At 45.2% G+C, this 27,983-nt stretch overlaps 1 protein-coding gene across 1 annotated transcript in view; it reads left to right on the top strand.

Moving 5' to 3' along the window:
- The window catches only part of FAT2 (FAT atypical cadherin 2), an 82,658-nt gene that overhangs the window by 40,816 nt on the left and 13,859 nt on the right, over positions 1-27,983 (top strand). The window contains exons 10-19 of the mRNA XM_043913348.1: positions 897-4,955; positions 6,497-6,693; positions 9,713-9,866; positions 12,362-12,595; positions 15,069-15,452; positions 17,810-18,024; positions 19,000-19,137; positions 19,732-19,875; positions 21,891-22,088; positions 26,288-27,098. Coding sequence (XP_043769283.1) covers positions 897-4,955; positions 6,497-6,693; positions 9,713-9,866; positions 12,362-12,595; positions 15,069-15,452; positions 17,810-18,024; positions 19,000-19,137; positions 19,732-19,875; positions 21,891-22,088; positions 26,288-27,098 — 6,534 coding nt within the window. The remainder of the gene's footprint in view (positions 1-896; positions 4,956-6,496; positions 6,694-9,712; positions 9,867-12,361; positions 12,596-15,068; positions 15,453-17,809; positions 18,025-18,999; positions 19,138-19,731; positions 19,876-21,890; positions 22,089-26,287; positions 27,099-27,983) is intronic.

Genomic DNA, 27,983 nt, shown 5'->3' with positions numbered 1-27,983 from the left:
CCAGATTTTTAAGAAAATATTTTCCATTGACTGGTTTTTATCGTAAGCTCTGATTTATAACAAGCAATACTGTGCTTCTTTTTAAAGAACCAATATATAAAGTTGCCTGTTAAAAATACTTTAAATTTTAAAAAGAAATCAATTTAAAGGAAAGTATCCATTAAATAATGGTATAAACTGTATACTATACTGTCGAACAGGTAGTGGCTGAATATTTAAAAAAAAAAAAAAACCTATAAAGGTGGTGTGAGAATGCCTAACCGTTAGGAAATCCAGGTGTGGCGGAAAGGGCATTTGACCAAGAGCCACAAGAGCTGGGTGTGCTACCCAGTCCCTCCCAACTCAACCCCTGCCAGTCACTCCCAACCCAGACAAAGGATCTTCCCACAGTAGACTATATGGGGAATAGACAAGGCAGTTTTCCCAGTCTGTTTCAGTTTAGACAGTTTATGATTCCATATTTACTATTTTCAACTATTGAGTGTGTAACCAAAGCTATTCAAAGTTATATAAAGAATGGTTTAAAATTCTATATAATGTAACTGAAGCTTTTCCTATAAAAGTCACCACTGAAATACAGAGAGGAGTATGCTTTTCCTACAAAGTTTAAATCTCCTTTCTTTCCTCCAAAACCCTACTATGGCTTTGGTTTGTAGCTTTTAGTTATGGCCCCCAAACCTTCCATTTATAGAGCACCTACTAGGTGCACCAATTAAGAGATTTCATAAAGTACAGACCTACCCTACATCTTGTAGCATAACTAAATCCATGGTGGCACAGGATGTGGGTTTTGCCCTGCCTAACTTTTGTGTGATTGTCTTATACTGATCTAGAAAGCCTAGTTGGTACCTCTTGAGGATGTGGTAAACTTCAATTTCTCTTGTCTTTTGTTTTAGGGAACAGTGAAGGTTTCTTCAACATCAACGCCCTGCTAGGCATCATCACTCTAGCACAGAAACTTAATCAGGCAAATCATGCCCAGTATACTCTAACAGTGAAGGCAGAAGATCAAGGCTCCCCACAAGGGCATGACCTGGCTACAGTGATCATTCACGTCTACCCCTCTGACAGCAGTGCCCCCGTCTTTTCAAACTCTGAGTACTTTGTAGAGATCCCTGAATCAATCCCTGTGGGTTCCCCAATCCTCCTCATCTCAGCTACAAGCTTCTCCGAAGTTACCTATGAGTTAAGAGAGGGAAACAAGAATGGCGTATTCTCCATGAACTCATATTCTGGACTCATTTCCACTCAGAAGAAACTGGATCATGAGAAAATTTCATCTTACCAGCTGAAAATCCGAGGCAGCAATATGGCGGGTGCATTTACTGATGTCATGGTTCTTGTTTACATCATTGACGAAAATGACAATGCTCCTGTGTTCTCAAAATCAACTTTTGTGGGCCAAATTAGTGAAGCAGCTCCACTGAATAGCATGATCATGGATGAAAACAACAACCCCCTCGTGATCCAAGCCTCTGACAGTGACAAGGAAGCAAATTCCTTGTTGGTCTATAAAATTTTGGAACCAGAGACTCTGACGTTTTTAAAAATCGATCCCAGCATGGGAACTCTAACCACCGTATTAGAGATGGATTACGAAAGCATGCCCTCTTTCCGATTCAACATCTATGTCCATGACCAAGGAAGCCCCATCTTATTTGCACCCAGGGCTGCCCAGGTCATAATCAATGTCAGAAATGTTAATGACTGTCCTCCCAGGTTCTTGGACCAGATATATGAAGTAGCAATAATGAAGCCAATCCACCGGGGTATGGAGCTCCTTAAGGTTCAGGCCAGTGACGATGACTCAGAAGTCAATTATAGCATCAAAACTGGCAATGCTGACGAAGCTATTGCCATGCATCCCATTACTGGTCACATATCTGTGTTGGATCCTGCTCTCCTGGGAGTCTCTCGGGAGCTTATTGTCAGAGCTTCTGATGGCCTGTATCAAGATACTGCACTAGTAAAACTTTCTTGGACACAAGCTCCTAACACAACCTTGCAGTTTGACCGGGATGTCTATAGGGCAACAGTGAAGGAGAATTTACTAGACAGAAAGGCATTGGTGATTCTTGGTGCCCAAGGCAATCATTTGAATGACACCTTGTTCTACTTCCTTTTGAATGGCACAGATATGTTTCATATGATCAAATCAGCAGGTGTGTTGCAGACGAGAGGTGTGGGGTTTGACAGAGAACAGCAGGACACTCATGAGGTGGCAGTGGAACTGAGGGACAATCGGTCACCTCAGAGGGTGGCTCAGGCTCTGGTCCGAGTCTCTGTTGAGGATGTCAATGACAATAGACCTGAATTTAAACATCTGCCCTACCACACAATCATCCAAGATGGCACAGAACCAGGAGATGTCCTCTTTCAGGTATCTGCCACTGACCAGGACTTGGGGGTGAATGGTGCTGTCACCTATGCATTTGCAGAAGATTACACATATTTTCGAATTGACCCCTATCTTGGGGACATATCATTAAGGAAACCCTTTGATTATCAGGCTCTGAATAAGTATCACCTCAAAGTCATTGCTCAAGATGGAGGAACTCCATCCCTCCAGGCTGAGGAAGAGGTACTTGTCATTGTGAGAAATAAATCCAACCCACTGTTTCAGACACCTTACTACAAAGTCAGAGTGCCTGAAAATATCACACTCTATACCCCTATTCTGCACACCCAGGCCCGGAGTCCAGAGGGACTCCGGCTCATCTACAATATTGTAGAAGAAGAACCCTTGATGCTGTTCACCACTGACTTTAAGACTGGTGTCCTAACCGTGACAGGCCCTTTGGACTATGAGTCTAAGACCAAACACGTGTTCACAGTCAGAGCCACAGACACTGCTCTGGGATCATTTTCTGAAGCCACCGTGGAAGTCCTGGTGGAGGATGTGAATGATAATCCTCCCACTTTCTCTCAGTTGGTCTACACCACTTCAGTCTCAGAAGGTTTGCCTGCTCAGACTCCTGTGATCCAACTGTTGGCTTCTGACCAGGATTCAGGGAAGAACCGTGATGTCTCTTACCAGATCATAGAGGATGGCTCAGATGTTTCCAAATTCTTCCAGATCAATGGGAGCACAGGGGAAATGTCCACAGTTCAAGAGTTGGACTATGAAGCCCAACAACATTTTCATGTGAAAGTCAGGGCCATGGATAGAGGAGATCCCCCACTCACTGGTGAAACCCTTGTGGTTGTCAATGTGTCTGACATCAATGACAACCCCCCAGAGTTCAGGCAACCTCAGTACGAAGCCAATGTCAGTGAGCTGGCAACCTGCGGACACCTGGTTCTCAAAGTTCAAGCTCTTGACCCTGACAGCAGGGACACCTCCCGCCTGGAGTACCTGATTCTTTCTGGCAATCAGGACAGGCACTTCTCCATTAACAGCTCATCGGGAATAATTTCTATGTACAACCTTTGCAAAAAGCACTTGGACTCTTCTTACAATTTGAGGGTAGGTGCTTCTGATGGGGTCTTCCGAGCAACTGTACCTGTGTATATCAACACTACAAATGCCAACAAGTACAGCCCAGAGTTCCAGCAGCATATTTATGAGGCAGAATTGGCCGAGAATGCAAAGGTGGGGACCAAGGTAATTGAGTTGTTAGCCATAGACAAAGACAGTGGTCCCTATGGCACTGTAGATTACACCATCATCAATAAACTAGCAAGCGAGAAGTTCTCCATAAACCCAAGTGGCCAGATCACCACACTGCAGAAACTAGACCGGGAAAATTCCACAGAAAGGGTCATTGCTATTAAGGTCATGGCTCAGGATGGGGGAGGACGCGTGGCCTTCTGCACTGTGAAGATCATCCTCACAGATGAAAATGACAACCCTCCACAGTTCAAGGCGTCTGAGTACACTGTATCCATTCAGTCCAATGTCAGTAAGGACTCCCCGGTCATCCAGGTGCTGGCCTATGATGCAGATGAAGGCCGGAATGCAGATGTCACCTACTCAGTGGACTCAGTGGAGGACTTGGAAGAAGAGGTCGTTGAAGTCAACCCAATTACTGGTGTTGTCAAGGTGAAAGAGAGCCTGGTGGGATTGGAAAATCGGGCCTTTGACTTAAAAATTAAAGCTCAGGATGGGGGCCCTCCTCATTGGAACTCTCTCATGCTGTTACGACTTCAGGTTGTTCCTAATGAAGTATCCTTGCCCCAATTTTCTGAACCTCTATATACCTTTTCTGCATCAGAAGATCTTCCAGAGGGGTCTGAAATTGGTTCTGTTAAAGCAGTGGCAGCTCAAGATCCAGTCATCTATAGTCTGGTGCAGGGCACCACGCCAGAGAGCAACAAGGATGGCATCTTCTCCTTGGACCAAAACACAGGGGTTCTAAAGGTGAGGAAGGCCATGGATTATGAGTCCACCAAATGGTACCAGATTGACTTGATGGCTCATTGCCCCCATAATGACACTTACTTGGGTTCCTTGGTCTCTGTCAACATCCAAGTGAAGGATGTCAATGACAATAGGCCTATATTTGAGGCTGATCCATATAAGGCTGTTCTCACTGAGAATATGCCGGTGGGGACCTCGGTCATTCAAGTGACTGCCAATGATCAGGACACTGGGGATGATGGGCAGGTGAGCTACAGGCTGCCAGTGGACCCTGGTAGCAACATCCATGAACTCTTTGCCATTGACAGTGAAACTGGCTGGATCACCACACTCCAGGAACTTGACTGTGAGACCAACCAGATCTACCACTTTTACGTAGTGGCCTATGACCATGGCCATACCATCCAGCTATCTTCTCAGGTCCTGGTTGAAGTCTCCATTACAGATGAAAATGACAATGCCCCCCGATTTGCTTCAGAAGACTATAGAGGATCTGTGGTTGAGAATAGTGAGCCTGGTGAGCCTGTGGCCACTCTTAAAACCTTGGATGCTGATATCTCTGAGCAGAATAGACAGGTCACCTGCTATATCACAGGTAAGGATACCTATCTTAGAGTGGGATGCATTGAAAAAAATTCCAGTAAGATGTTTCTTAAGACACGGGTTTAAGTCCTTGCTCTGCCACTTAACAGTGTGATTTTGAGCAAATCACTTAACTTTCCAGGACCTCAATTGCTCCAGTTATAGACTTGACACGGCTGTTTTAATTCATCTCAAGGGATGCTGACAGGATGTAACTTGAAAAACCTTTGATAGCTCCCTATAAATTAGAAAGTGCTTTGTAAAGAGGATTTCTTATTACCTTAGCTGAAGTAGATAAAATAGAAGGGAGATACTGTAACTGTTCTCAGTTAGCTTCTGGAAGATGGAGAGGGGATCAACAGTTGTGTGGTCTATAGAAACTCTGTGAGGTGACTATCCTTGCAGAGTAGTATTCTGCCAAGGGCAAGTTGTGGATAGTAGAAAATGCTTCCTAGTCAATCATAGGACCTGAGTGTTAAGTGGGTTGGATATGATTCCCACCCAATCCTCTTCTTTCACACACACATGGGAGAACCAAAGCCCAGATAGGAGGAGAAACTCAACCAAGGTCACACTCCAAGCTTGCATCAGGACTGGGATTAAAACCAGACCCTACAAACTGCTTTCCCCAGTAGATAACTACTGCAAACCTAAACGACTCCAATCTCTGTCCAGGGGTGAAACCAGCCAACTGGTAGCCAAAGAGAGTCTCCTTACTTCTCAGTGTCCCTGTCCCTGTGTCCCAGGTGCCTTGTCATCCCATTCCCATAGTCGTGGATTCTTCTGCTCTCGTAGCTGGCTGGTGGAGAGTTAACAAGCATGACATTCCAACCAAGAGTTATAGACTCCTGGAGACAGAGCCTGGATCAAAGTTGTTTGAAACATGGAGTCTTAGTGAAATAGAATCTTATCATCTTATAATATCAGACTCTTAAAAACACAAAAATCTTAAAATCTCTGAATAATAACATACTAAGTGTCACTGTATCATCACCTCTGGGAATAGCTGAATCTTGGAGCTCTGCAATCTTAGAATCACAAAAATCCATCTTCCCTCTCAATGATGGAGGTCAAGAAAAGATGACTCAGAAGCAAACCTAATGACCCATCTGAACCTCCGGTTAGCCTGTGTACTCAGTTGTAAACTAAAACCTCAGAGAGTTTAATGTTATTGATCACTTTCCAGCCCTCCACTGTTGAACAGATACTGGATACTAGAAGGTTCTTGTCTAGAATTGTTATCTGCTTCCCTTTAATTTCCTCCAAAGTCTTCCAATGCACACAAAATAAGAAATGTGCCCCTTAGCTACATATTTTGGAGCAGTGTTTCTTGCAGTGATAATTCCATTTAACAGGAGACCTTTGAAGTTGAAAGAGGTTTCATAACACCAAATAACTGACTCATTGAAGAACTGTGGGTCCCTAGTTAAAGGAGGAAATTTTTGCTTTTCCCTGCAATCCTAAAAAAAAGTGTCAGGTGGGCAGTCACCTACAGTACAAAGCCTGGTTTGTTCCTATGGCTTGGCTTCAGGAAACTCTGTCCCGTATTTCTAGAGGGAGACCCCCTGGGCCAGTTTGGCATCAGTCAAGTTGGTGATGAGTGGAGAATTTTCTCGAGGAAGACCCTGGACCGTGAGCACACAGCCAAGTACTTGCTCCGAATCACAGCTTCCGATGGCAAGTTCCAGGCTTCAGTCCCTGTGGAGATCTTTGTCCTGGACATCAATGATAATAGCCCACAGTGCTCACAGGTGAGAGCCAGGTGAGGGTAGGGGAGGAGTGGAGATAAGGAAGCTGGAGCAAAGGGTAAGAGGAAGGAGAAGGACTCAGAGTACCATCTCTGAGGCGGGCCATCGCTGACCAAACCTTCCCTTGCTTCTCCCTGGCTGGCCTCAGACTAGTGCCTGGGGCAGGGCCCGTTCCAGGTAATTCCTTGCCCTTCCCAAAAGGATGTCATCAAGCTCTTTAGGCTTCATGGTCCATAGCTCTCCCTGCCCCCCACCCCCTACTCCCTACAAAGATCCTTTTTTCTGCAAAACATATCCAGAAGTAAGTAACTTCATTCTCCAAACAGACTGCTATGCTCAATGGAAAAGTCACTCTATCACTCAACTTGTTAGCATGGCTCATTGTTATCAAATATATCCAAAGAGACCTGCCCCCAGAGACGCCCTGCACCACTCACCATGTCTTTATGTGCATATCCCTACATCTGCATGCATTTTACAGACCAACGGAAACCCTCCTCCAGGATACATGTATACACAAACATACAGACAGGGTAGCTACATTTTTGATAAGGGAGACTTTCCTAAGGACCTCATGTGCGTGCACACACACAGATATATCAGGAGAAAAACTGCATTCTTAGAGGACATAAATCAACAGCCATTGTCATGTAGCTTTGCTTTTAAACATATTTTTTAAAACACAAGAAATAATTTTTAATTTGGGGGAGTTGCATTACTTCAAGGTTTGCAAATAAAGTTAAACTATTAATATTAAATTTTTATGACATCAAGTTAGCATAATTCAAGTGTATAAAAAATCCAGTTCTTCAGTATATATACATATAAGTGCACACTTATATGTAGGTACTCACACACATACACATAGTTGAAAGATCATCTATAACTCTATAAATATACGAATACATATATACATACACACAAAGATACACATAAGCATGCATGCATGAAGCATGCATGAAGTCGCTCTGTCGTGTCCAACTCTTTGCAATGCCATGGACTGTAGCCTACCAGGCTCCTCTGTCCACGGAATTTTCCAGGCAAGAGAATTCGAGTGGGTTGCCATTTCCTTCTCCAGGGGGTCTTCCCAACCCAGGGATCAAACTCAGGTCTCCCACATTGCAGGCAGATGCTTTACCAACTGAGCCACCAAATAACATTCATCCATAACACACCCATTCATACAGGTAAATGTACATCTCTAACTCACACAAATATACTTATATAAGCATGTGCATATATGTATACTTCAATTCTTCATACTTTATTTGTATACATATGTATGAACACATACCTTGGGATACACAAAAATCATATATCCTATCACCTTTCCTTCCTCTATTTTCTATGCTCCAATCTCACAGAAGCGTAGTAGAAAAAGAGAACCTGGATTATCAAGTGGGATGCATGGAAAATGTCTCTGCAGGATCCAAGATGACCACCTTTTTTTTTTTTGCAAATTAAGTCATTTTTAAGTAAAATTACACCTACACATTTTAAATGAGCAAATAGATCTATAAACCTTTCTTTGAAACAGTAAGACCCACTCTGTCTTCTGTATCACCCTTCCCCAGAGACCACCAGGCTCAAGGTTTTTAGCCGATTTACTTTGTATTTGTCTCCAAATCACATGTTCCTTAATAGTGTTTCAGTTTTAGGTATTTTCTTTTGAATTTCCATCATAGAAGGGCTTTCTTTCACCTCCCTTTCCTCTGCACACACTACCATCTCTCCATCCTCTCAATATTCTTTCAATTTGGTTGCATCAGTATTCATTGTTTGGTATTATAACTGTAAGTGCTACTCACAGCTTTATCACGTTGTGTACTGTGATGACTTTATGTATAAAATGTATTTTCATGCATTTCAAATTTGTCTTTTCTGTGCAGGGCTGTGGGGACATTGATTTTGTATATTTTATTGCTAACCTGTAACCAAACCCTTCTCCCAGCTGTGTAACCTTCTCTCGGTATTCAAGCACATTGCTGCTGCTGCTGCTAAGTCGCTTCAGTCGTGTCCGACTCTGCGATCCCCATAGACAGCAGCCTACCAGACTCCGCCATCCCTTGGATTCTCCAGGCAAGAACACTGGAGTGGGTTGCCATTTCCTTCTCCACCAAGATGACCACCTTTCGGATGGTCTCAGAAGGGCAACCTTTTGGGGAGAACAGTGGCCATACATTCTTTCTCTTTTGTCTCAGCATCCTTCTAATCAGCCTGTATCCTCCTCATACTGGGGGAGTCTGGGGCCAAGCTCACCTTAGCCTTCTCAGAGATGATCAAGAGCATAACGAGAGCCAGGGGAAAGAGTCTGGGGGGCCATCTCCACACAGCCTGCCAGGCACAAAACCTCCATCCAGAGCATATATGGGGGTCCTTGCTAACCCACACTTGGTAATGGGGGGACAAGTTTGCTTGGAAACTGTGTCCAGCTCCAGCAGCTGGAGAAACATTGGGTTCTCAGGGAGCTCCAGCCTCTCTCCTGTGCCACACACTTCGAAATGTGGCCCTTACGGAGTAAGAGATTGTGGCAGGTCCTGGTGGCTCAGATGGTCAAGAATCTGTCTGCAATGTGGGAGACCTGGGTTCAATCCCTGGGTTGGGAAGATCCACTGGAGAAGATCCCCTGGAGATCCTCCAGTACTCTTGCCTGGAGAATCCCATGGACAGAGGAGCCTGGTGGGCCTACAGTCCATGGGGTTGCAAAGAGTCAGACATGACTGAGCGACTTTCACTTTCACTTCTAGCCCTGAGTGTGAGCTTTCAGACGGTGGAAATTCTCTCTCATTCTCTGCTTTTCTGACTAGGTCTCCCGTCATCTTACTCCTTTTCATCTCCATTTTCCCTGCATGTTCCACCTTATTCTATTCTCCTCCCTCCCTCTCTCCACTTCTCTCCCCTCCCCCACTTTCATCTCTGCTCTCTAATCTCTCTCTCTGCTTCTGTCTTGTCCTGTTACTCTGTCTCTCTGGATCGTAGCACATCTCCCACAATCTCCCTCTTCTTCGTCTTTCATCTTCAGCTTCTCTACACTGGCAAAGTCAGCGAAGATGTACCTCCAGGACACTTCATTTTGAAAGTTTCTGCAACAGACTTGGACTCCGACACCAATGCTCAGATCACATATTCTCTGCATGGCCCTGGGGCGGATGAATTTAAGCTGGATCCTCACACAGGTAGGTTTCCTGAGTTGCAGGATCAAGCCAAGAACTGATACACTGTGCCCAGTACCCAGGGTCCTTAGAGAAGAAACAAGAATTCACTTATCCATCCATCCATCCACTCAGCAAACATATCGGCACTATGTGCCAAGCATTCACTAAATGCTGGGGACAAAAATTGGTAAGACAAGATCGAGGTCTTCACAGTCAGTGGTTTGACATGTGCTGAGTTAAGAAAAATTCAGGATATTAGGTGAGGTTTGACAGCAGAGCTTAAGTTTGGAAGTGCGGTTAAGTAAAATTTGAGGAAATAGCCAGGGGGTAAGGGAGTGGTAAGGTTGGACATTCAAGGCAGAAAGAGATTTCATACAAGACTTTGTTTTGGGAAAGAAAATGCACAGGTAAGGACCTAGAAGGCAGAAACTGGTGCACAGAAGGGCAGGAGAGAGAGAGGGCAAAGGATGAGGCCTCCTGGGGCACAGGGACCAAGTCCTTACCTACAGAGCCATTAAAGTAAAGCAAGTAAAGTAAAGTAAGTAAAGTCGCTCAGTCGTGTCCGACTCTTTGTGACCCCATGGACTGTAGCCTACCAGGCTCCTCAGTCCATGGAATTTTCCAGGCAAGAGTACTGGAGTGGGTTGCCATTTCCTTCTCCAGGGGATCTTCCCAACCCACGGGTCGAACCTGGGTCTCCCACATTCCAGATAGACACTTTACCATCTGAGCCACCAGGGAAGCCGCATTAAAGGGTTTAAGTAGGTAAAAAGTCATGATCAAAGACATGATCTCAAGGTTGTATGCTGCAGATTGAGATAAAACCCCAGGGCACTGTTTTTTGTTTGTTTGTTTGTTTGTTTTTAGTTCTACCAGTTTATTGCTACCAACCCATCTCCCTCCACCCTCGTGCACACATGCTCGGTCAGGTAACCCCATGGACTGCAGCCCGCCAGGCTCCTCTGTCCATGGACTTTTCCAGGCAAGAATATTGGAGTGGGTTGCCATTTCCTTCTCCAAGGGCACTGTTGTAAGGATCCCAATAAAGCATATAGAAATCTAAGCCCAAGTCTGGCACATAATAATAATTCAGTAGATATGGTTTCCATTGTCATTATCAGTTAGGGGACAAAGCAGAGAGTGGGAAACAGAGAGTCCAGCAGAGTAGACCGGAATACTTGGGAGAGGTTTGGCTGTGAGCATCTGGTGGAGAAGGCAGGGTAGAGACTGGTTCCTTCAGAGAACGGGAAGTCCTTGTCCTGCTGCGGTAATGGAGGGTGTGGGGACATGCAACGTAGAGGGCTCAAGTCACAGACAGCCAGCTGCTGACACTTGGAACCAGTAGTTCAAAGGGTACTATGGAGGTTGCTGAGCAGGGAGGTGGCAGCTGAGAGTGAGTATTTCAAGAAGCTGCACTGCCCTGTCTGATTCCAGCACAGGCATGCTGAGTCACCCAAGTAGGTGACCTGACCTCTCTCTACTGCTCTTTGTCCAGATGAAGGATGATTAGCAGGGTCTTAAAAAAAATTCAATTTTTATTGAATTGGTTTATCTGAGTAAGGAAATAATACGTGCTCATTATTCAAAATGGGGTTCCCTTGTGGCTCAGTTGGTAAAGAATCTGCCTGCAATGTGGGAGACCTGGGTTCGATCCCTAGGTTGGGAAGATCCCTTGAAGAAGGGAAAGGCTACCCACTCCAGTATTCTGGCCTGGAGAATTCCATGGACTGTATAGTCCATGGGGTCGCAAAGAGTTGGACACGACTGAGCAGCTTTCACTTACTCATTGTTCAAAAATTCAAACCATGTAGGTGTATATTAGGCAGACATTGGAAAATCTTCATGATAACCAGCCTGTTAATGAAAGATGAGTACTCTTGGCATATAGTCTATCAGACTGGTTATATATCTCTATATAGCATACTATTTTGTGCCTTCCTGTTTCTTAGAGCAATATCTTGGAGCTATCAACAAGGCAGTACATAAAGTTCTGCCATTATCACTTTTCCCATTGCAGAATATTTTACTGTATGGCTAAATGATAACGTATTTAACCAGTACCTTTTTGAAAGACACAGGATATTTTCAGTATGTTGCTATTTATAAAGAATGCTGCAGATAATATCTCTACATGTATATTTTCTCCTTGGGTTGATTATTCTATGGGATACAGTCCTAGAAGTGAAACTGCAGGCCAAAGCATAAACACATTTTATGTGGTGTTAGAAACTAACTGGCATTTTAAAATGTTGTGCCTCTTTGTAGCTTGTTGGTGTGGATTTTAAATTGGGGATGCGGTGGTGGAATGTGACTAGGAAAGCAAGCATGTGTGGAAAGATACAGACTGAGCCTCTTTCCTAACCATCTGTACACAGGACCCCTTTTATCTGGGACAGCACACAGAGCCGGCAGGGGTGGGGGCTGGTGTTGAGGTTATCTCATATAGATATCAGGAATGTACATGCTAGGATCATGGCCTCCAGAGAAAGCTCACTTTCTGTCCTTTCTCCTGCCAGGGGAGCTGACCACACTCACAGCCTTAGACCGAGAGAAGAGGGATGCGTACAGCCTTGTTGCCAAGGCAACAGATGGAGGCGGCCAATCGTGCCAGGCAGATGTGACCCTCCATGTGGAGGATGTGAATGACAACGCCCCCCGGTTCTTCCCCAGCCACTCTGCTGTGGCAGTCTTCGACAACACCACGGTGAAGACCCCTGTGGCGGTAGTATTGGCCCGGGATCCTGACCAAGGTGAGAAAGAAGGACTAGAGGCCATTTGTTTACAGGGTCACCCTAGGCGAGGGTTTGGCTCTCTCTCTGTGGTTCTGGAACTGCAAGAACTGTCACTCCTGAGCCTACAGACAGTTACAAGTAGAAAATGTTCATAAACTACATACCTAAGTGCTAGGGGACCAAAGATTTTGGCCATTTCAAGACTGATATGAGGCATTTCAGCCTCATTGCTTCTCCCTGCCTCTTAGACCTGGAGCACTTTCAATCCTATCATTTAAGCTCCAGGATATGTTTGAATACAATACACTAATCAGAATTATTCAACTCTGATTAATTGGCCACAAGAAAGAAACCTAGGGCACAAACTCTATTTAGTCTACTAAATTCTTGGATCAATTTTCTAGGCAATGAAGTGGAATAGTTTACATTTTACTTTTACATTTTAATATTTTATATTTTAATTTTAATGACATGGTTTTCATTAGGATTCTTTTCCTTTTACTATTTACAAGGCAAATTGGATTCATCCAGTATTCATTTCATATTCTACCATTTAAAGATACTGACATTATGAAGTTTTCACTGTGGCGCTCTCTATGTCTATATATATATGTGTGTATATATACATGTTTATACCTATATATGTACATATACAATTATAAAATTTAATTCAAGAAAATTTGACAATTTTGCTATAGGTAAAAAATACCCTCAGGATCAAAATAGCCAGAGGAACATAGAATATGACAATGATGAAGATGATGGTAGTGATAAGACAGATCAAAATACCCTGCTTCATGTGACACCAACAGAGAAAATTTATGACTTCTTAGAGGAAGGGAGTTTTAGCTTGGCATTGAGGGAGGTAAGAGATTTCGGAGGAATGCAGGTGTTCCAGGGAGGGCAAATAGTTAGTGCAAAGCCATCTAACATCTAAGGCCCTGCAAATGCTCAACTAGCCAGGGCTTGTACACCTCCAGGGACAGGAAGCTCCCAACTTCCCAGGCAGCCCCTTCCTTCCTTGGATAATTAGCAAGTGTTAGCATTTTGGAGCAGATACCTGTCAATCATGGTCCTGCCATTGGCAGCCACACAGGTGTCCTAGACCTTCCAAGACTGGGAAGTGCTAACTATCAGCTCCAGCCTCAAGGTTCCCTTTCTGGATGAAAGAGCCATAGCTTCCTCACTCTTGTGTTTCCAACCCTACCTCCCTTCTAGGATTCATCCTCTGGCCTTGTAACAGTTAACAATTAACCCTTCAAAACTGTTATTATTCTAACCCAAGAACTCAATATTCCACCTCAATATTTCAAATGTATCCTGACCAGTACTTCTCTCTCGAGAAAAAAATACACATATGGAAGAATGCGCATGGTATGCACATTTAGTTCATAAATTCAACAAAAGGGTTGTGCGTCCCCATGTGAGTGTGAGATTCAGTCTCTATAGGCTCAGGGCCTGTGCTCCTCCCATTGGGTGAGGCTCTCATGGCTGAGCACTAAATGTTGGTCTTCTTCAGACCCTATGGGCCCTACCTGAGCCAACTGCTTCATCTGGTCCACAACCAAAGGAAATAACGGCCTCTGAGACAAAGTTGGAAAAACACTATGTGCTTTGATTTACTATGAACTTTCTATGGGTGTACGTTTTGTTTTCTGTTTTTTCTTTTTATTTTGACATAATTACAGACACACAGGAAGTTGCAAAAATAGTACTGAGAGGCCCGTGCATCCTTCACCCAGCTTCCCCCAAAGGCAACAATCTGTAGTATGACATTAAAACCAGGAAACTGGTCATGGGACATTACTGATAGAAAATAAAAAAAAGAAAGTGAAGTTGCTAGTCGTGTCCAACTCTCCGCAACTCCATGTAGTCTGCCAGGCTCCTCCATCCATGGGATTTTCCAGGCAAGAATACTGGAGTAGGTTGCCTTCTCCAGGGGATCTTCCTGACCCAGGGGTCAAACTTGGGTCTCCTGCACTGCAGGCAGATTCTTTACCATCTGAGCCACCAGGGACATTACTGATAATTAGACTCCAACCTTATTCAAATTACACAGTTTCCATAGACACTTATTTGAATATGTACATGTGTGCATTTCTATTCAATATTATCCCATGTATAGACTCATGCAACCACCTCCACAATCAAGAACTGTTCTATCACAACCAAAGAACTCGCTATGGGTGGTTTCGAGCTTGTAAAATTTTCATTTTATGAGCTGATATTGGACCCTACCCTCTACATAAACAGCTTCAGATATCCTTAAGGGTTTGCAGAATAACCCTCCCCTTCACAAGAACCTTCTATGAGGTCTTGAACCCCACCCTCGTCAAGAACCCCCACATGAGAGGGTCTCACTGCTAACAGCCTAAGCATTTTAGCCTTTGTAGGGACGCTGCCTTCCAGACCCTCCTCTGAAAGCTTTGCAGCAAGCAGGGCCCAGGGGAGGTCCCTCTGTATGAATAATGCACTCTGTCTCCCTCCCCAGGCACCAATGCCCAGGTGGTTTATTCTCTCACGGACTCTGCTGAAGGCCACTTTTCCATCGAGGCCACCACGGGTGTGATCCGGCTGGAGAAGCCGCTGCGGGTCAGGCCACAGGCAGCGCTGGAGCTCACCGTCCGTGCCTCTGACCTGGGCAGCCCAATACCGCTGTCCACGCTGGGCACCGTCACAGTCTCTGTGGTGGGCCTGGAGGACTACCTGCCCGTGTTTCTGAACACCGAGCACAGTGTGCAGGTGCCAGAGGATGCCCAGCGTGGCACAGAGGTGCTGCGGCTGGCCACCCTCACTCGCCCGGGTGCCGAGAAGACCGGTTACCGCGTGGTCAGTGGGAATGAGCAGGGGCGGTTCCGCCTGGATGCCCGCACAGGTGAGACAGCGCCAGCAGGCAGCCCCACCCCTACCCTAAACACATACACACACACACACACACACTGACTCACAGTCCTGGGGAACACTGGATTCTTCACATACCACAGCCCCTCCCTGGCATCCTTCAGCCCCTTTTTCACTCTGGATCCCTCTAGATACCAAGTCCCTTCTTGCACCCTGGGCCCAGCTCACATGGAAACACCTCTCCTTCCATTATGCCCCCACAAAGGACTCTGTGTTGAGGATCCCTTCCTCCCACTTTGCAGCTTCACAGTCCCAGCTCACATCCAGCCCCAGGATGCTGAGGCCACCCTCCATCCTTGGCTGCCAAGGCATAAAACACCTGCTAGAATTTGGGGCTTGAGCAGCCCAAGGCAAGGCTGCCTGCTTTCCTCCTAAAGCCATCCACAAACATCGTGGCTCCCTTGAATTTTCCCTTAGTCTCATAAAGATAGACATCTAGGAAAACTGCTCTCTTTTATCCTCCTATCCATGAAGGAATCTAAGTCAGACTCACAGAATCCCATGGAAGGGCCTCAGAAGCTGCTCAGGTCAGACCAGGCCCCACGTGGATCCCTCCCCACAGTACCTCTGCAATGGTGTGCTCTACCTCCTAAAGCAGCAGCCTTACTGTTGAGCAGTAATTTTTTTCAGTTTTTATTATGGAGACTTTAAACATATTTTTTAAAATAGAGGAAACAGTGTATGGACCCCATGTTCCCATCACCCAGCTTCAGTAATTATCAGCATTCGTCTTGTCTAGTTTCATCCTTAACCCTCACATCCACCCATTGCTGAGTTATTTTAAAGCAAATTCCAGGGACTTCCCTGGTGGTCCAGTGGCTAATGCTTTGCACTCCCAATGCAGGGGGCTGGGGTTCATTCCCTGGTCAGGGAACAAGACCCCACATGCTTCAACTAAGAGCCTGCACATCTCAACAAAGACTGAAGATCCCGCGTACCACAACTAAGACCCAATGCAGCCAAATAAATAAGTAACAGGATTAAGATTCCGTTAAAAAAAAAAAAAAAAGCAAATCCCAGACATGATATCATGTGGTTTATAAAACTTCGGTGTGTATCTCTAAATGATAAGGATTTCTTGTATAGGCACAGCCATATCATTATCACAACCAAAAGATAATAATTCCTTAATATAGTTTCCAGACAATTTTTCAGACTATATCTCAAATGACTTTTTGAAGTTGGTTTGTCTGTCAACAGCCTCAAAAGTCCACATATTGCATTTCATTGATAGGAACTATATAATGTCCCTTTGAATCTCTAACATTTTCCTCTCCCTCTTTATTTCCTGCTGCCATTTATTTAATGAAAAATTGGGGTCATGTGTGAGGCAAGATTTTCTAATATTTTGGATTGGCTAGTTGTACCTTTATGATGTTATATAATATATCCCCCTAGCCCCTAAGCTTATTATAAATGACATTTGGATCAAAGACCTTGATCATGTTCAAGCTCAATATTTTGCCAACAGTGCTTCATAGATGATGCTGGGCTCTCCTTTGCACCACATTAGGAGGCATATAATGGTTTATTGGTTCTTTTTCTTGAGGTTAAGATTGATGGTGGGCTCAGAGGCTGTCAGTGTGATCTATCTATTATAGAGTTCCTCATTAACTATTCTTTCAACAGAGGCTTTAACAGCCTTGAATGATTATTTCCTAGGTATATTATTTCTTTAGGGGCTGCAAAATGATGGCTTTTTCTAGCCCTGTCATTCTTCATTCATTTACTAACTGGAATCATTTTATAAAGAAGAGTTTTCTACCATTAACTATTCAGTTATCAAGGAATGGCAGGATAAATCCTTATTCTTTTATTTTCCAGTTTTCACAATAATAACACTCTGCCCTAACAATTTGTTGAACAATGCTGGGTAGTATAAAACTCTATAATGTAAGTTCTGTCATTTACTAGGTGACTGAGCTTGGGCAGGTCACTTAGCTTTTGGGCGCATCAGCTGACTTACCTAGAAAAAGGAAATCACACCTTGTTCTTGTTCTAAGGGTTATTATAGATCCATATGACACAGAGTTAATATTATAGATTTAAACAAAATCTCAATGAAATAGTACATAAATAAATGAGGGAAAAGCTGCTGCTGAGATGGTAATAAGGAAAATGAGAGGAGATGGAGGAGGAGAAGGGAGACTATGGGGGAGGGAAAATAAACAGAGAGATGATGGAGGAGATGACAGAGAAGATGAGGCAGGAGATCAATCTCTCCCAACACAGCTGAGCTGCCTCTCCTGGCATTTGGCTCAAGACCCCCTCGGTACTCTGCCTTTGTGGTCCCAAGTGCCTCAATGCTCCCATCACCTCTTGTTTCTTCAGGGATCCTGTACGTCAACAAGAGCCTGGACTTTGAGACCAGCCCCAAGTACTTCCTGTCCATCGAGTGCAGTCGGAAGGGCTCTTCCTCCCTCAGTGACATGACTACTATCGTAGTCAATATCACCGATATCAATGAACATCGGCCCAGATTCCCCCAGCATCTGTACAGCACAAGGGTCTTAGAGAATGCCATCGTGGGGGATGTTGTGCTGACAGTAAGAATCTGTGATTTTGCCCTGTGGGGGTGGGGGTGGGTGGGGATGGACTCTGGGGGTGGGTTCTTATCTCCCCCTCCTCTAGTCAATCTATGAGAATAATTATTTTATCAATTAATACACTATAGACTTGACTGACGTGTAGCCACTCAACCAAGCTCTCTCATGACAAAATATCTCAGAGCCATGTCTGATAAGATCTAGATCAGGTAATGAAATAATGGGAATGGGAGAGGCCCCAGAGGACACAGGGGGCACAGAGGGTCAGCCTGGGAAGGGAGGAATGGGGGGCCATCAAATAACACCTCTTTGCATTTAAATATGTAATTGCTCCCCATTTCATGCAGTAAAAGTGAACTCTGCATGCCTGTATTCGAGGTTTTTATCTCCTTTAACATGCACCCTACACTCCAACCACACAGAAGGAGATGCCTTTCCCCAAACATCCTCTGTACTTTCATATCCCTGGACTCATATTGTTTCCTCTGCCTGGAATGCTGACTCCACTCCCAGAAGCCTTCCTTATCCTACAAGGCTTTGCAAATCCTTGTCTAACCTCTCCAGGCGAAATTTATAGCCATAAAACTGATCATTCTTTGCTCCAAATTAGACTTGACCATAAAATTAGACATTAAGCTTCCTGAGGGCTTACTCATTTTGGCATATTCCTCAACTCCTAGCACAGGACCTTAGTACCCCGTCAGTTATGAATGAATGAGTAAATGAAGGAATGAATGAATGGATAGATAAATGAATGGATAGATAAATGAATGAATCATGACATGCTGACATCCTTACCAGGATGTAAATGAAGATATTCCCTTGGAAAGGATGACTGTGGTCTAGGGACTGCCAGCCCAAGGACAATCTGTGGGGCAGGAACATATTTGTGTCCCCTACACTCCTAAGGGCCAAGATTTCCTCTCTAGTCTCTCTTACCCCTCCATTCACAACCATCACCTGCCTTCACTGCAGGTGTCAGCAACGGATGAAGATGGACCTGTAAATAGTGCCATCACTTACAGCCTCATAGGAGGGAACCAGCTTGGGCACTTTGCCATCCATCCCAAGAAAGGAGAGCTACAGGTGGCCAAGGCCCTGGACTGGGAACAGGTGAGCCACATGGGACGGACCCATTCTGAGACCATCAGAGCAGAATATAGCCCTTCTGAAGGTCAAGAGGGTGAACTGTGGTCAACACCCCAGCCTGATGCTTCTCCAGACCTGCCCGCAGTGTCCCCCATTCTTTCTCTGTGGAGACTCTGGGGCGTGTAAAGCCAGAGGCAGGAGAGGGGCGGAGTGACTTTTAACTCAGGCCAACTTCTCACTATTAACCAAGGATTATTAGATCATTATAACAAGTTATAATTTACTGAGCACCTGCTCTGTGACAGGGATTTTGCTATGTGATGTACATACATTATGCCATTTGGTCCTTAAAGTAATCCTAGGATGTGGGTCCTGATATCACCCTCACACAAGTTCAGTCACTCTGCCAAGGTCTCATAGCTAGTAAATAGTTAAACTGGAAGTGAAATTTACTTCTGCCTGACACCAGAACCTGAGCCCTAAAATGCTATGGGAGAGCAATGGGGGCAGGCATAAGGGAGTGTCTCCATCTTATTTTTCCAAAAACATTAGTCATGAATCAGGGGGTGCAGAACTGCGGGTCCTGTTGCTAATTCTCCCCTGGGCCTCTTGCTGTAGACTTCTAGCTATTCCCTGAAGCTCCGAGCCACAGACAGTGGGCAGCCCCCACTCTATGAGGACACAGACGTTGCTATCCAAGTGGTTGATGTCAATGACAACCCACCAAGATTCTTCCAGCTCAACTATAGCACCTCTGTCCAGGTATGCTCAACTTCCAAAATCATCCTAAATCCATCATCTTCCCCCCATTTCCCTCCTAGTGGAGGGTGCTCACCACTGGTACCAGTCCACCCAAACAGTGACTGTGACCTTGCACTGATATCCCAAATGGCAACACAGCCTGCTGAAGGGGATTATGGATTATACAATTAAAAATTATCAAGCATTCTGCTAGGTTCCTCTGCATCCATTATCTCATAGGGGGCTCACACAGCCATATAAATAGTACTCGTTTTACAGATTTTTTAAATGGAGGTACAGAAACATGCCATAGTCAAAATGTGGCAAATTTGGGATTTGAACTCAGAGGTTTTCCAGATCCCAAGCTCTTTCCACTATACTAATGGTTTATAAACAGGATTTGGAGAAGGCCTTGGGATTCTGTGGGGAATTGTGATCACATAAAGAGAGGTAAGGAAGTGGGTAGGAGCACAGAATTCTGAGTCCCATATCTATCAACCAGGGTCACCTGTTTTGGAAATTGTGAGTATGAGTTAGGATGCTTTGGCTGCTAATAACAGATCACTTGACTAAAAGTTCATTAAACAATAAGGCCTTATTAATCCTATAGCAAAAGCTCTGATAGTGAGAAAACCTATTCCAGAATTGGTTATTTCAGCAGAAAAAAATGATATCACAATTTTGGATTACTTTCTTCCAAATTCACTCACCTTCTTCCTTATGGTTATAAAATGGCTGCTGCAGCTCCAGCATCACATCCTTGCCTAACCTTCTTCAAAGGTGAACAGGAGGAGACTTCTTTTGCCGAATCTGTTTCTATCAAAAGAAGAACCCTCACCTGTCAGACTCCTCCAATGGTCAGAACTGGATTACACGATCACCCTTAAATAAAAAAACTGGCACAGGAAATCAGATTATTACAACTGACTTAAACCAATCATAGTCTGTCTCCTCTTAGGAGGAGCATATCTTTGCTGAGGGTATTGTTCTACCTGAATAAAAGTAGGGTTTTATAAGAAAGGGCAGAATACCTGTTGAATATGAAACTGTGACTTTCTGCTCATAAGACTGTGTTTTTAGATAAAGTTTTTGTTGTTAAAAAGACAGTTAACAATCATTGGAAATATTATAGCATGCTGAATTCCTGTGTTACAGGACAAAGACTGGAACAGGGACTTCCCTGGTGGTCCAGTGGCTAAGACTCTGTGCTTATAATGCAGGGAGCCCAGGTTTGAGCCCTGGTCTAGGAACTAGATCCTGCATTGCTGCAACTAAAGATCCTGTGTGCTGCAATGAAGACTGAAGATCCCACACGCCGCCAAGACCTGGCGCAGCCAAATTATGGCGACCCCATGGACTGTAGCCTACCAGGCTCCTCTGTTCATGGGATTTTCCAGGCAAAAGTACTAGAGTGGGTTGCCATTTCTTTCTCCAGGGGATCTTCCTGACCCAGGGATCGAACCCTGGTCACCAGCATTGCAAACAGACGCTTTACCGTCTGAGCCACCAGGGAAGCCCAAATAAATATTAAAACAAAAAACAAAAAAAACCTGGAACAATACCCAGGGAATCCATTCTTCTCAGTTGAATTACTAATTGTCTTTGAATTTTTCTCATTGGATGTGTGTTCCATTAGTCACCTAATCATGAAACCATGTCTAGGTTTTCAACTGATCCTATGAATCACAAAATTCCCACGTGGATCTCAGGCACAAATTTATATACATAAATTATCAGTTATGTGACTTAGACAAGTCACCTCTCTGTAGGATAAAGGGATTCTAAAGACCCTTCCAGCCCCAATGGCCTTTGTTTCTAAAACCTAGGACTGCCCTCAGGAATCTCTGGTCTAGACTAACAAAGTCAAACACTAATTCACTGACAGGCAGAATGAATGAATGATAGTTCAAGATGTAGGCATGACCTGGGAGTAGCCAGAGTGCCGAGGACTCATCCTAGAGAAGGGAATCCAGAAAGATGTGACAGGAAGGACTGGGACTCACTTTGCTCTTTGATTTTGTCACTCTTGTTCTCAGGAAAATGCCCCCATTGGCAGCAAAGTCTTGCAACTGATCCTGAGTGACCCAGACTCCCCAGAGAATGGTCCCCCCTTCTCATTCCGAATCACCAAGGGGAATGATGGCTTTGCCTTCCGAGTGACGGCAGATGGATGGTTGGTGACTACTGCAGGCCTGAGCAAGAGAGTCCAGGAATGGTATCAGCTTCAGATCGAGGTGAGAGCTGTGGGGGCCACTGGTGGTGACCACGGGGACAAAAAATGTGCTGGCAGTGCTAATAGATAGCTAGCAGGAAGCTGTTGTGTAGCGCAGGGAGCTCAGCTTGGTGCTCTGTGATGATGTAGACTGGTAGCAAGGGGGGCGGGGGTGGGATGGGAGGTTTAAGAGAGAACCATATACCCCTGGCCAATTCATATTGATATATGGCAGAAACAAACACAATCATGTAAAGCAATTGTCCTCCAATTAAAAATTAATAAACTCAAATTAAAATAAACAGGGAGGGGGTATGTGTATATATATAGTCATTTATACATGTTGATCTATATACACATATATACATATACATATAGCTGGTTCACTTCACTATACAGCAGAAACTAACACAACATTGTAAAGCAATTATACTCCAATAAAAAATAATAAATAAACAAAAGCACCATCAGTGCTTCTCTTATTAGGAAAAAAAAATGTACATATGTGCCAGGCACTGGACTAAGTGCTTCACGTGCATCATTGCACTAAATCTCCACACCATGCTTTAGGGTGAGTGCAGTTATCACCCCCACTTTCCTGATGTGGTAACTGAGGCACACAGAGATTAAATGACTGGCTTGAAGTGATACTATTAATAAGTGGTAGAGCTGGGCTGCTCCAAACTCCAGCACTCTGACTCCAAGCTCTTCATCCCTGCCCTGCTCTCAGAACAGAAATTCCCTCACCCTGGATCTAATTCCTCAAGTCTGGCCAGAATAGCTCTTTGAACCTCAAGTCTTGTTAAAGACCTACCTCTGAGCATTGGTGTTAAGTTTATCCAGCGTCACAGCAAGCCAAAATGCTGAGATGACGAAGTCTACAGTGAAGAGAGGGTTTATTAGCAAGGCAGCCAGGCAAGGCGATAGGATAACAAGTCTCAGAACCACCTCCTGGAAGGCAAGGGGCTCTGGGTGTTTGTGGATAAAGAACAAAGGGCCAGGCCTGGGGAGTGAGGCGGGCACGGGGAAAGGTGATTAGAAAAAGGTGCAGTAATCATTGTTCTGTCACAGGTGTTCCTAAGCTACAGGCCTCTGCATGTCCAGAAATGGAGGCAGTTTGCACTACCTGAGGCTGGAGTTTTCTGCCCTCTGACATCAAGGTCACTAAGCAGAACTTGGGCAAGCCCTGTTGAAGGGCTGGTGGTCCTATCCAGTCTGAACCAGTTCTATTCCCACTAGACACAGTTGACTCCCCAAGTATTGGAAAATAACTCAGACAACTATCTTATTGTTTAGGTTATATGCAGATGCAAGTCTTAAAGTGACTTGACTAGTGAAGGCAGGTGAAGTAGATTTGACTAATGATTATTCGTGGTTTCAGTGCCGGGGTTCAATGAGAGAACATATATACATGTGCAGAGGATTACAGTGATGATATCATGGGTTTTAGGAAAACTGCCCAAGAGAAAGTGGCCAAGATGCTGATGAAACATGCTGATGCTCATTGCATCCCCCCAAATCTTTTTTTTAAATCTTAAGTCTAGTGGATACTACTATCCTGTGAACTTCTCTGGGCTCAGAATGTTGTAGTCATCCATTCAGACAGACAGCCAGTCAGGCATTCATTCATTCAGCATCCATTGAGTACCTATCATATGCTGGGTCCCATGCTAGCAACGGAAAGAAGAGGGTGATCCCTGTCCCCATGGGCTTTTGATTCTAATTATGGAGATAAACAATAAACAGATGAAAGAAAGGGATGGGAAGCTCAAAAGGCACTGCAGAGACATATTCAGAGGGTGGCTGCCCTTGAGTTGAGGCCTGAGGAGCTGGCCACATGAAAAGTGGGCTGGAGAGTGTCCCAGGCAAGAAGAACAAGACAAGACCAATCCCACTTTGGGAAAGAGCTTGAAGTGACCCGAGACATGGTCATTCGGTCATCACATGGTAAGCAATGGTGGGAATGAAGCTGCAGGGATGGGCTGGATGGCTCATGGGGGCCTCATAGCTTGGATGACCATGTTATTTGAGGTCCAAACTGTGATGCTCCTGAGAGTTAGAGAGGCAGTAAAAACAGTTAATTGGCTATAACTGTTGATTTTCACAACAAATGAAAATCAAGACTGTCCTGGGCTAACCAGGAAGTACGGTCACGCATGATAAGCCTTGGTAATACTTGTAGATTCTAATCAAGGTGCAGTGAGAAGTGATGGAAGGGTTTCTAACAGGGAAGTGACCCTTCTTGTGTCTCAGGAAGTTCATTTTTTAAGTTCCAGAGAGAACTTGAAGGGGGCAAGAGTGGTTGAAGGAAACCAATGAGAAGTCATCTAAGCTGGAGGCAGGTGGTGCTGAGACCTTGATGTGATGATGAAGATGAACAAGTGGACAGATTTGCAACACGTTTTGCTTGGAAATTAGTGGGAGTTGGTGGTGGATTGGTTATGGGGAGAGAAAGAAAAGAGAAGAATCAGGACCACTCCCAGGTTCATGACTCCAGTGAAGTCTGGTTGGTAGGGCCATTTATGAGACTGGAGAGACTTAGATGGAGAGAGAACAGGTTTATGGGGTAAAATGAGGGCTCTGTTTAGGTGTTCAGGTGTCCATGATATATCTAAGTGAAGGTGTCCAATAAGTAGCTGGAAATGGGAGTCTTCAGCTCAGAGAACAGATGTGGGCTAATGTAGAGAGTCTTCAAACCCAAAAGCATAGGTCAAGAGATCAGCTTCCTCTGATCTCTGTAGCCTGGCTCAGATTATCACTTAGTAACTCAGTCACTTTCTTGCATTTGTCCTGTATTTCCACTTTTGTTCACTGGGGGGCAGTATAGGCCAGCGGATTCTGCTCCGGCTCTACCTGCTGTACAGCCTTGAGCATGTTAACTGACCTCTTTGAGACTCAGTTATATCTTTTGTAAAGTAGGACACTTCAGCATACCTGCCTCATCAGACAGGTCAACTACGATCACACATTTAAAGCATGTAAAAGTGACTGGCACACAGTTTGTACTCAGTTAATGTCAGTTACATGTTATAATGCAGTGCTTAGTCACTCAGTTATGTCTGATTCTTTGTGAACTGTAGCCCACCAGGCTCCTCTGTCCATGTGATTCTCCAGGCAAGAATTTTGGAGTGGGTTACCATGCCCTCCTCCAGGGGATCGTCCCAACCCAGGGATCGAACCCAGGTCTCCCGCACTGCAGGAGGATTCTTTACCATTTGAGCCACCAGGAAAGCCCATATATTATAATACTTAGCAGTAATATTAATTATTACCATTGTTATTGATATCTCATCAGTTACCCATAATTCCCAGAAGCAGGTATATTATTACACCTTTCTTGCCCACTCAAAGCAAATCCACATGAACAAGATATTACTGTAGGGAAAACCATGAAGACCCTTGCTGACAGCTGAGAAAGTGGTAATGCTACTGAGGAGAGGAAGGAAAGCTTCGCCCTTGTCTGCCTAAGTCTGGGCAGAAAGTTGTAGAGATGCTTGGTGAAAAGTGAAAGGGAAAGGCATTTCTAATTTATTCTAATAATCACCTTGCTTAAAACCTTTGGTGGCTTTTCATGTGTCTGACTTAAATCCAACCTCGTGTTCCTCAGCCCATCAGTAACCACCTGGGTTACCTCTCTGCTCACCTCTGGCCCTCCGCCCTGGCCACTATGGTCCCTTTCTGCTTTTTCAGCATTCTTTCCCACCTGAGGGCCTGACAGTTGCTGTTCCCTGTCTGTCACCTCTCCTCCTCACCTCTCTTTTCTCCTGATCACGGCGGAGGGCCTGGCCCATACAAGGCACTCAGTACATATTTGTTGACTGAACTGAAGAAGACATGCCCATCCCCAGCCTGACCCCAGTCACATAGGAAAGAGGAGTAAGAGAACCTGTTGGGCTGACAGTGGCCACAAAGGATGTGCTCTGAAATCACTAGGAGACATGTGATGACCCTCCTAAGGAAAGAGACAGAATGAGAGAAGTTCAAGAGGAAGGAAGCGTGTGGCTGGCGAGGCTTAGGAGGGACTCAGAGAGGTGTCAGATAAGAAGGTGGTAGAGTTAAGTTTTACCGCTTGGTGTGGGCTGTAAATCCCTCCACAAAGCCCTCGGTTCTTCTGGAGTGATGATTTTCCTTTTCAAATGCAACAGCACGCTGAGCCCACCCTGGAGCAGCAGGGAGGCCCCGAGAGCCACAGTCCTAATTCGTAGCCTGCTTCACCCACAGGTGTCAGACAGCGGCACCCCGCCCCTCTCATCTTCCACGTCTGTCAAGGTCCACGTCAGGGAGCAGAGCCACTACCCACCCTCTGCCCTCCCCCTGGAGATCTTCATCACCACTGGGGAGGAGGAGTTCCAGGGCGGCATGGTGGGCAAAATCCACGCCACAGACCGAGACCCGCAGGACACACTGACCTACAGCCTGGCAGGAGAGGAGAGCGTGGGCCGGCGCTTCTCAGTGGGGGCGGCCGACGGCAAGATCATTGCCTCCCACGCGCTGCCTCGGGGCCGATACACATTCAACGTCACAGTCAGCGATGGAACCTTCTCCACCATGGCTGGTGTCCACGTCCACGTGTGGCACATGGGGCCGGAGGCTCTACAGCAGACCATGTGGATGGGATTCCACCAGCTCACCCCGGAAGAGCTGGTGAGTGACCACTGGAGGAACCTGCAGAGATTCCTTAGCAACTGGCTGGACATCAAACGAGCCAACATCCACCTGGCCAGCCTTCAGCCAGCAGAGACCACGGCTGGTGTGGATGTGCTCCTGGTCTTCGAGGGGCACTCGGGGGCCTTCTCCAAGCTCCAGGAGCTGGCATCCACCATTGCTCGCTCAGCCAAGGAGATGGAGCACTCGGTGGGAATTCAGATGAGGTCAGCCATGCCTGTGGTACCCTGCCAGGGGGCAAGCTGCCAGGGACAAATCTGCCAAGAGACCGTGCGCCTGGACCCCAGGGTTGGGCCCACGTACAGCACAGCCCGGCTCAGCATCCTGACCCCGAGGCACCGCCTGGAGAAGAACTGCTCCTGTAAAGGTGAGAGATGGGCCTTTCCCAGGACCCCCAGTGCTGCTGGGCCTGGCCAGCCCAACTCCAGGGCTGGAGATTCCAACACAGGGCTCTCGGTTTAGTTAGAGGGACGTTTTCACAGGATTAAGGGCCATGGACCACCACGAGACAGGTATGGCCTCACAAAATCTCATCATGGAATAGCGCCCTAGTTCTGGTCACTTTTTTAAATTTTGAAAATAATGGTAAGAATACAAGAGACAGTTCAGACCACAGCTAAAAGCATAGACTCTAGCATCAAGTTGCCTGGGTTCCAATCCTAGCTATGCCGCTTGTGAGCCACGTGACCCAAGGAAAATTAATTAACTTCTCTGTGCCTTTGTGCTATACTGTAGGGATTAAGCAAGAATTAAATATTAAGTGCTTGCTTAGAAAAGTGCCTGACATATAAAGGTGGTCAATTAACCTGAGTCAGTAACACTACTACTACTATCACTACAGTCCGATGGGTTTAACCTTAGTATTCAGAGTAGGCAGCTCAGGTTCAAATCTGAGCTTCTATCATTTACTAGCTGTGTACCCTGGAGTGGATTATTAAAACTCTCTTTCTGCTCCTTTTGACCTGTGTTCCCTCTCTTCAACAGTTCTCTTCCCCTCCTCTCAACCCCCCTCCCCCCAAACCAATCCTCTTCCCTAGGAATCTGGAGCCCTGACAACTGATAATCTTATCCACACTGAGGTTTTAAGGATTTAATAAGTGAACCCACTTCTGGGGAGGGTGGATTTAAAAAAAAAAATCTGGGGAGGGCATTGCTTAATATAACACAGCATTTCTCAAAGGGGTTTCCACAGAATGCTATATCCAAGGGCCAATGGTAGGTGGTCCACATTAAAGGGTCCCATGGTCAAATA

Source organism: Cervus elaphus, chromosome 9 (genome assembly GCF_910594005.1).
Source record: "Cervus elaphus chromosome 9, mCerEla1.1, whole genome shotgun sequence".
Taxonomy (NCBI): Eukaryota; Metazoa; Chordata; class Mammalia; order Artiodactyla; family Cervidae; genus Cervus; species Cervus elaphus.
This window is presented reverse-complemented; position numbering and strand designations above follow the sequence as displayed.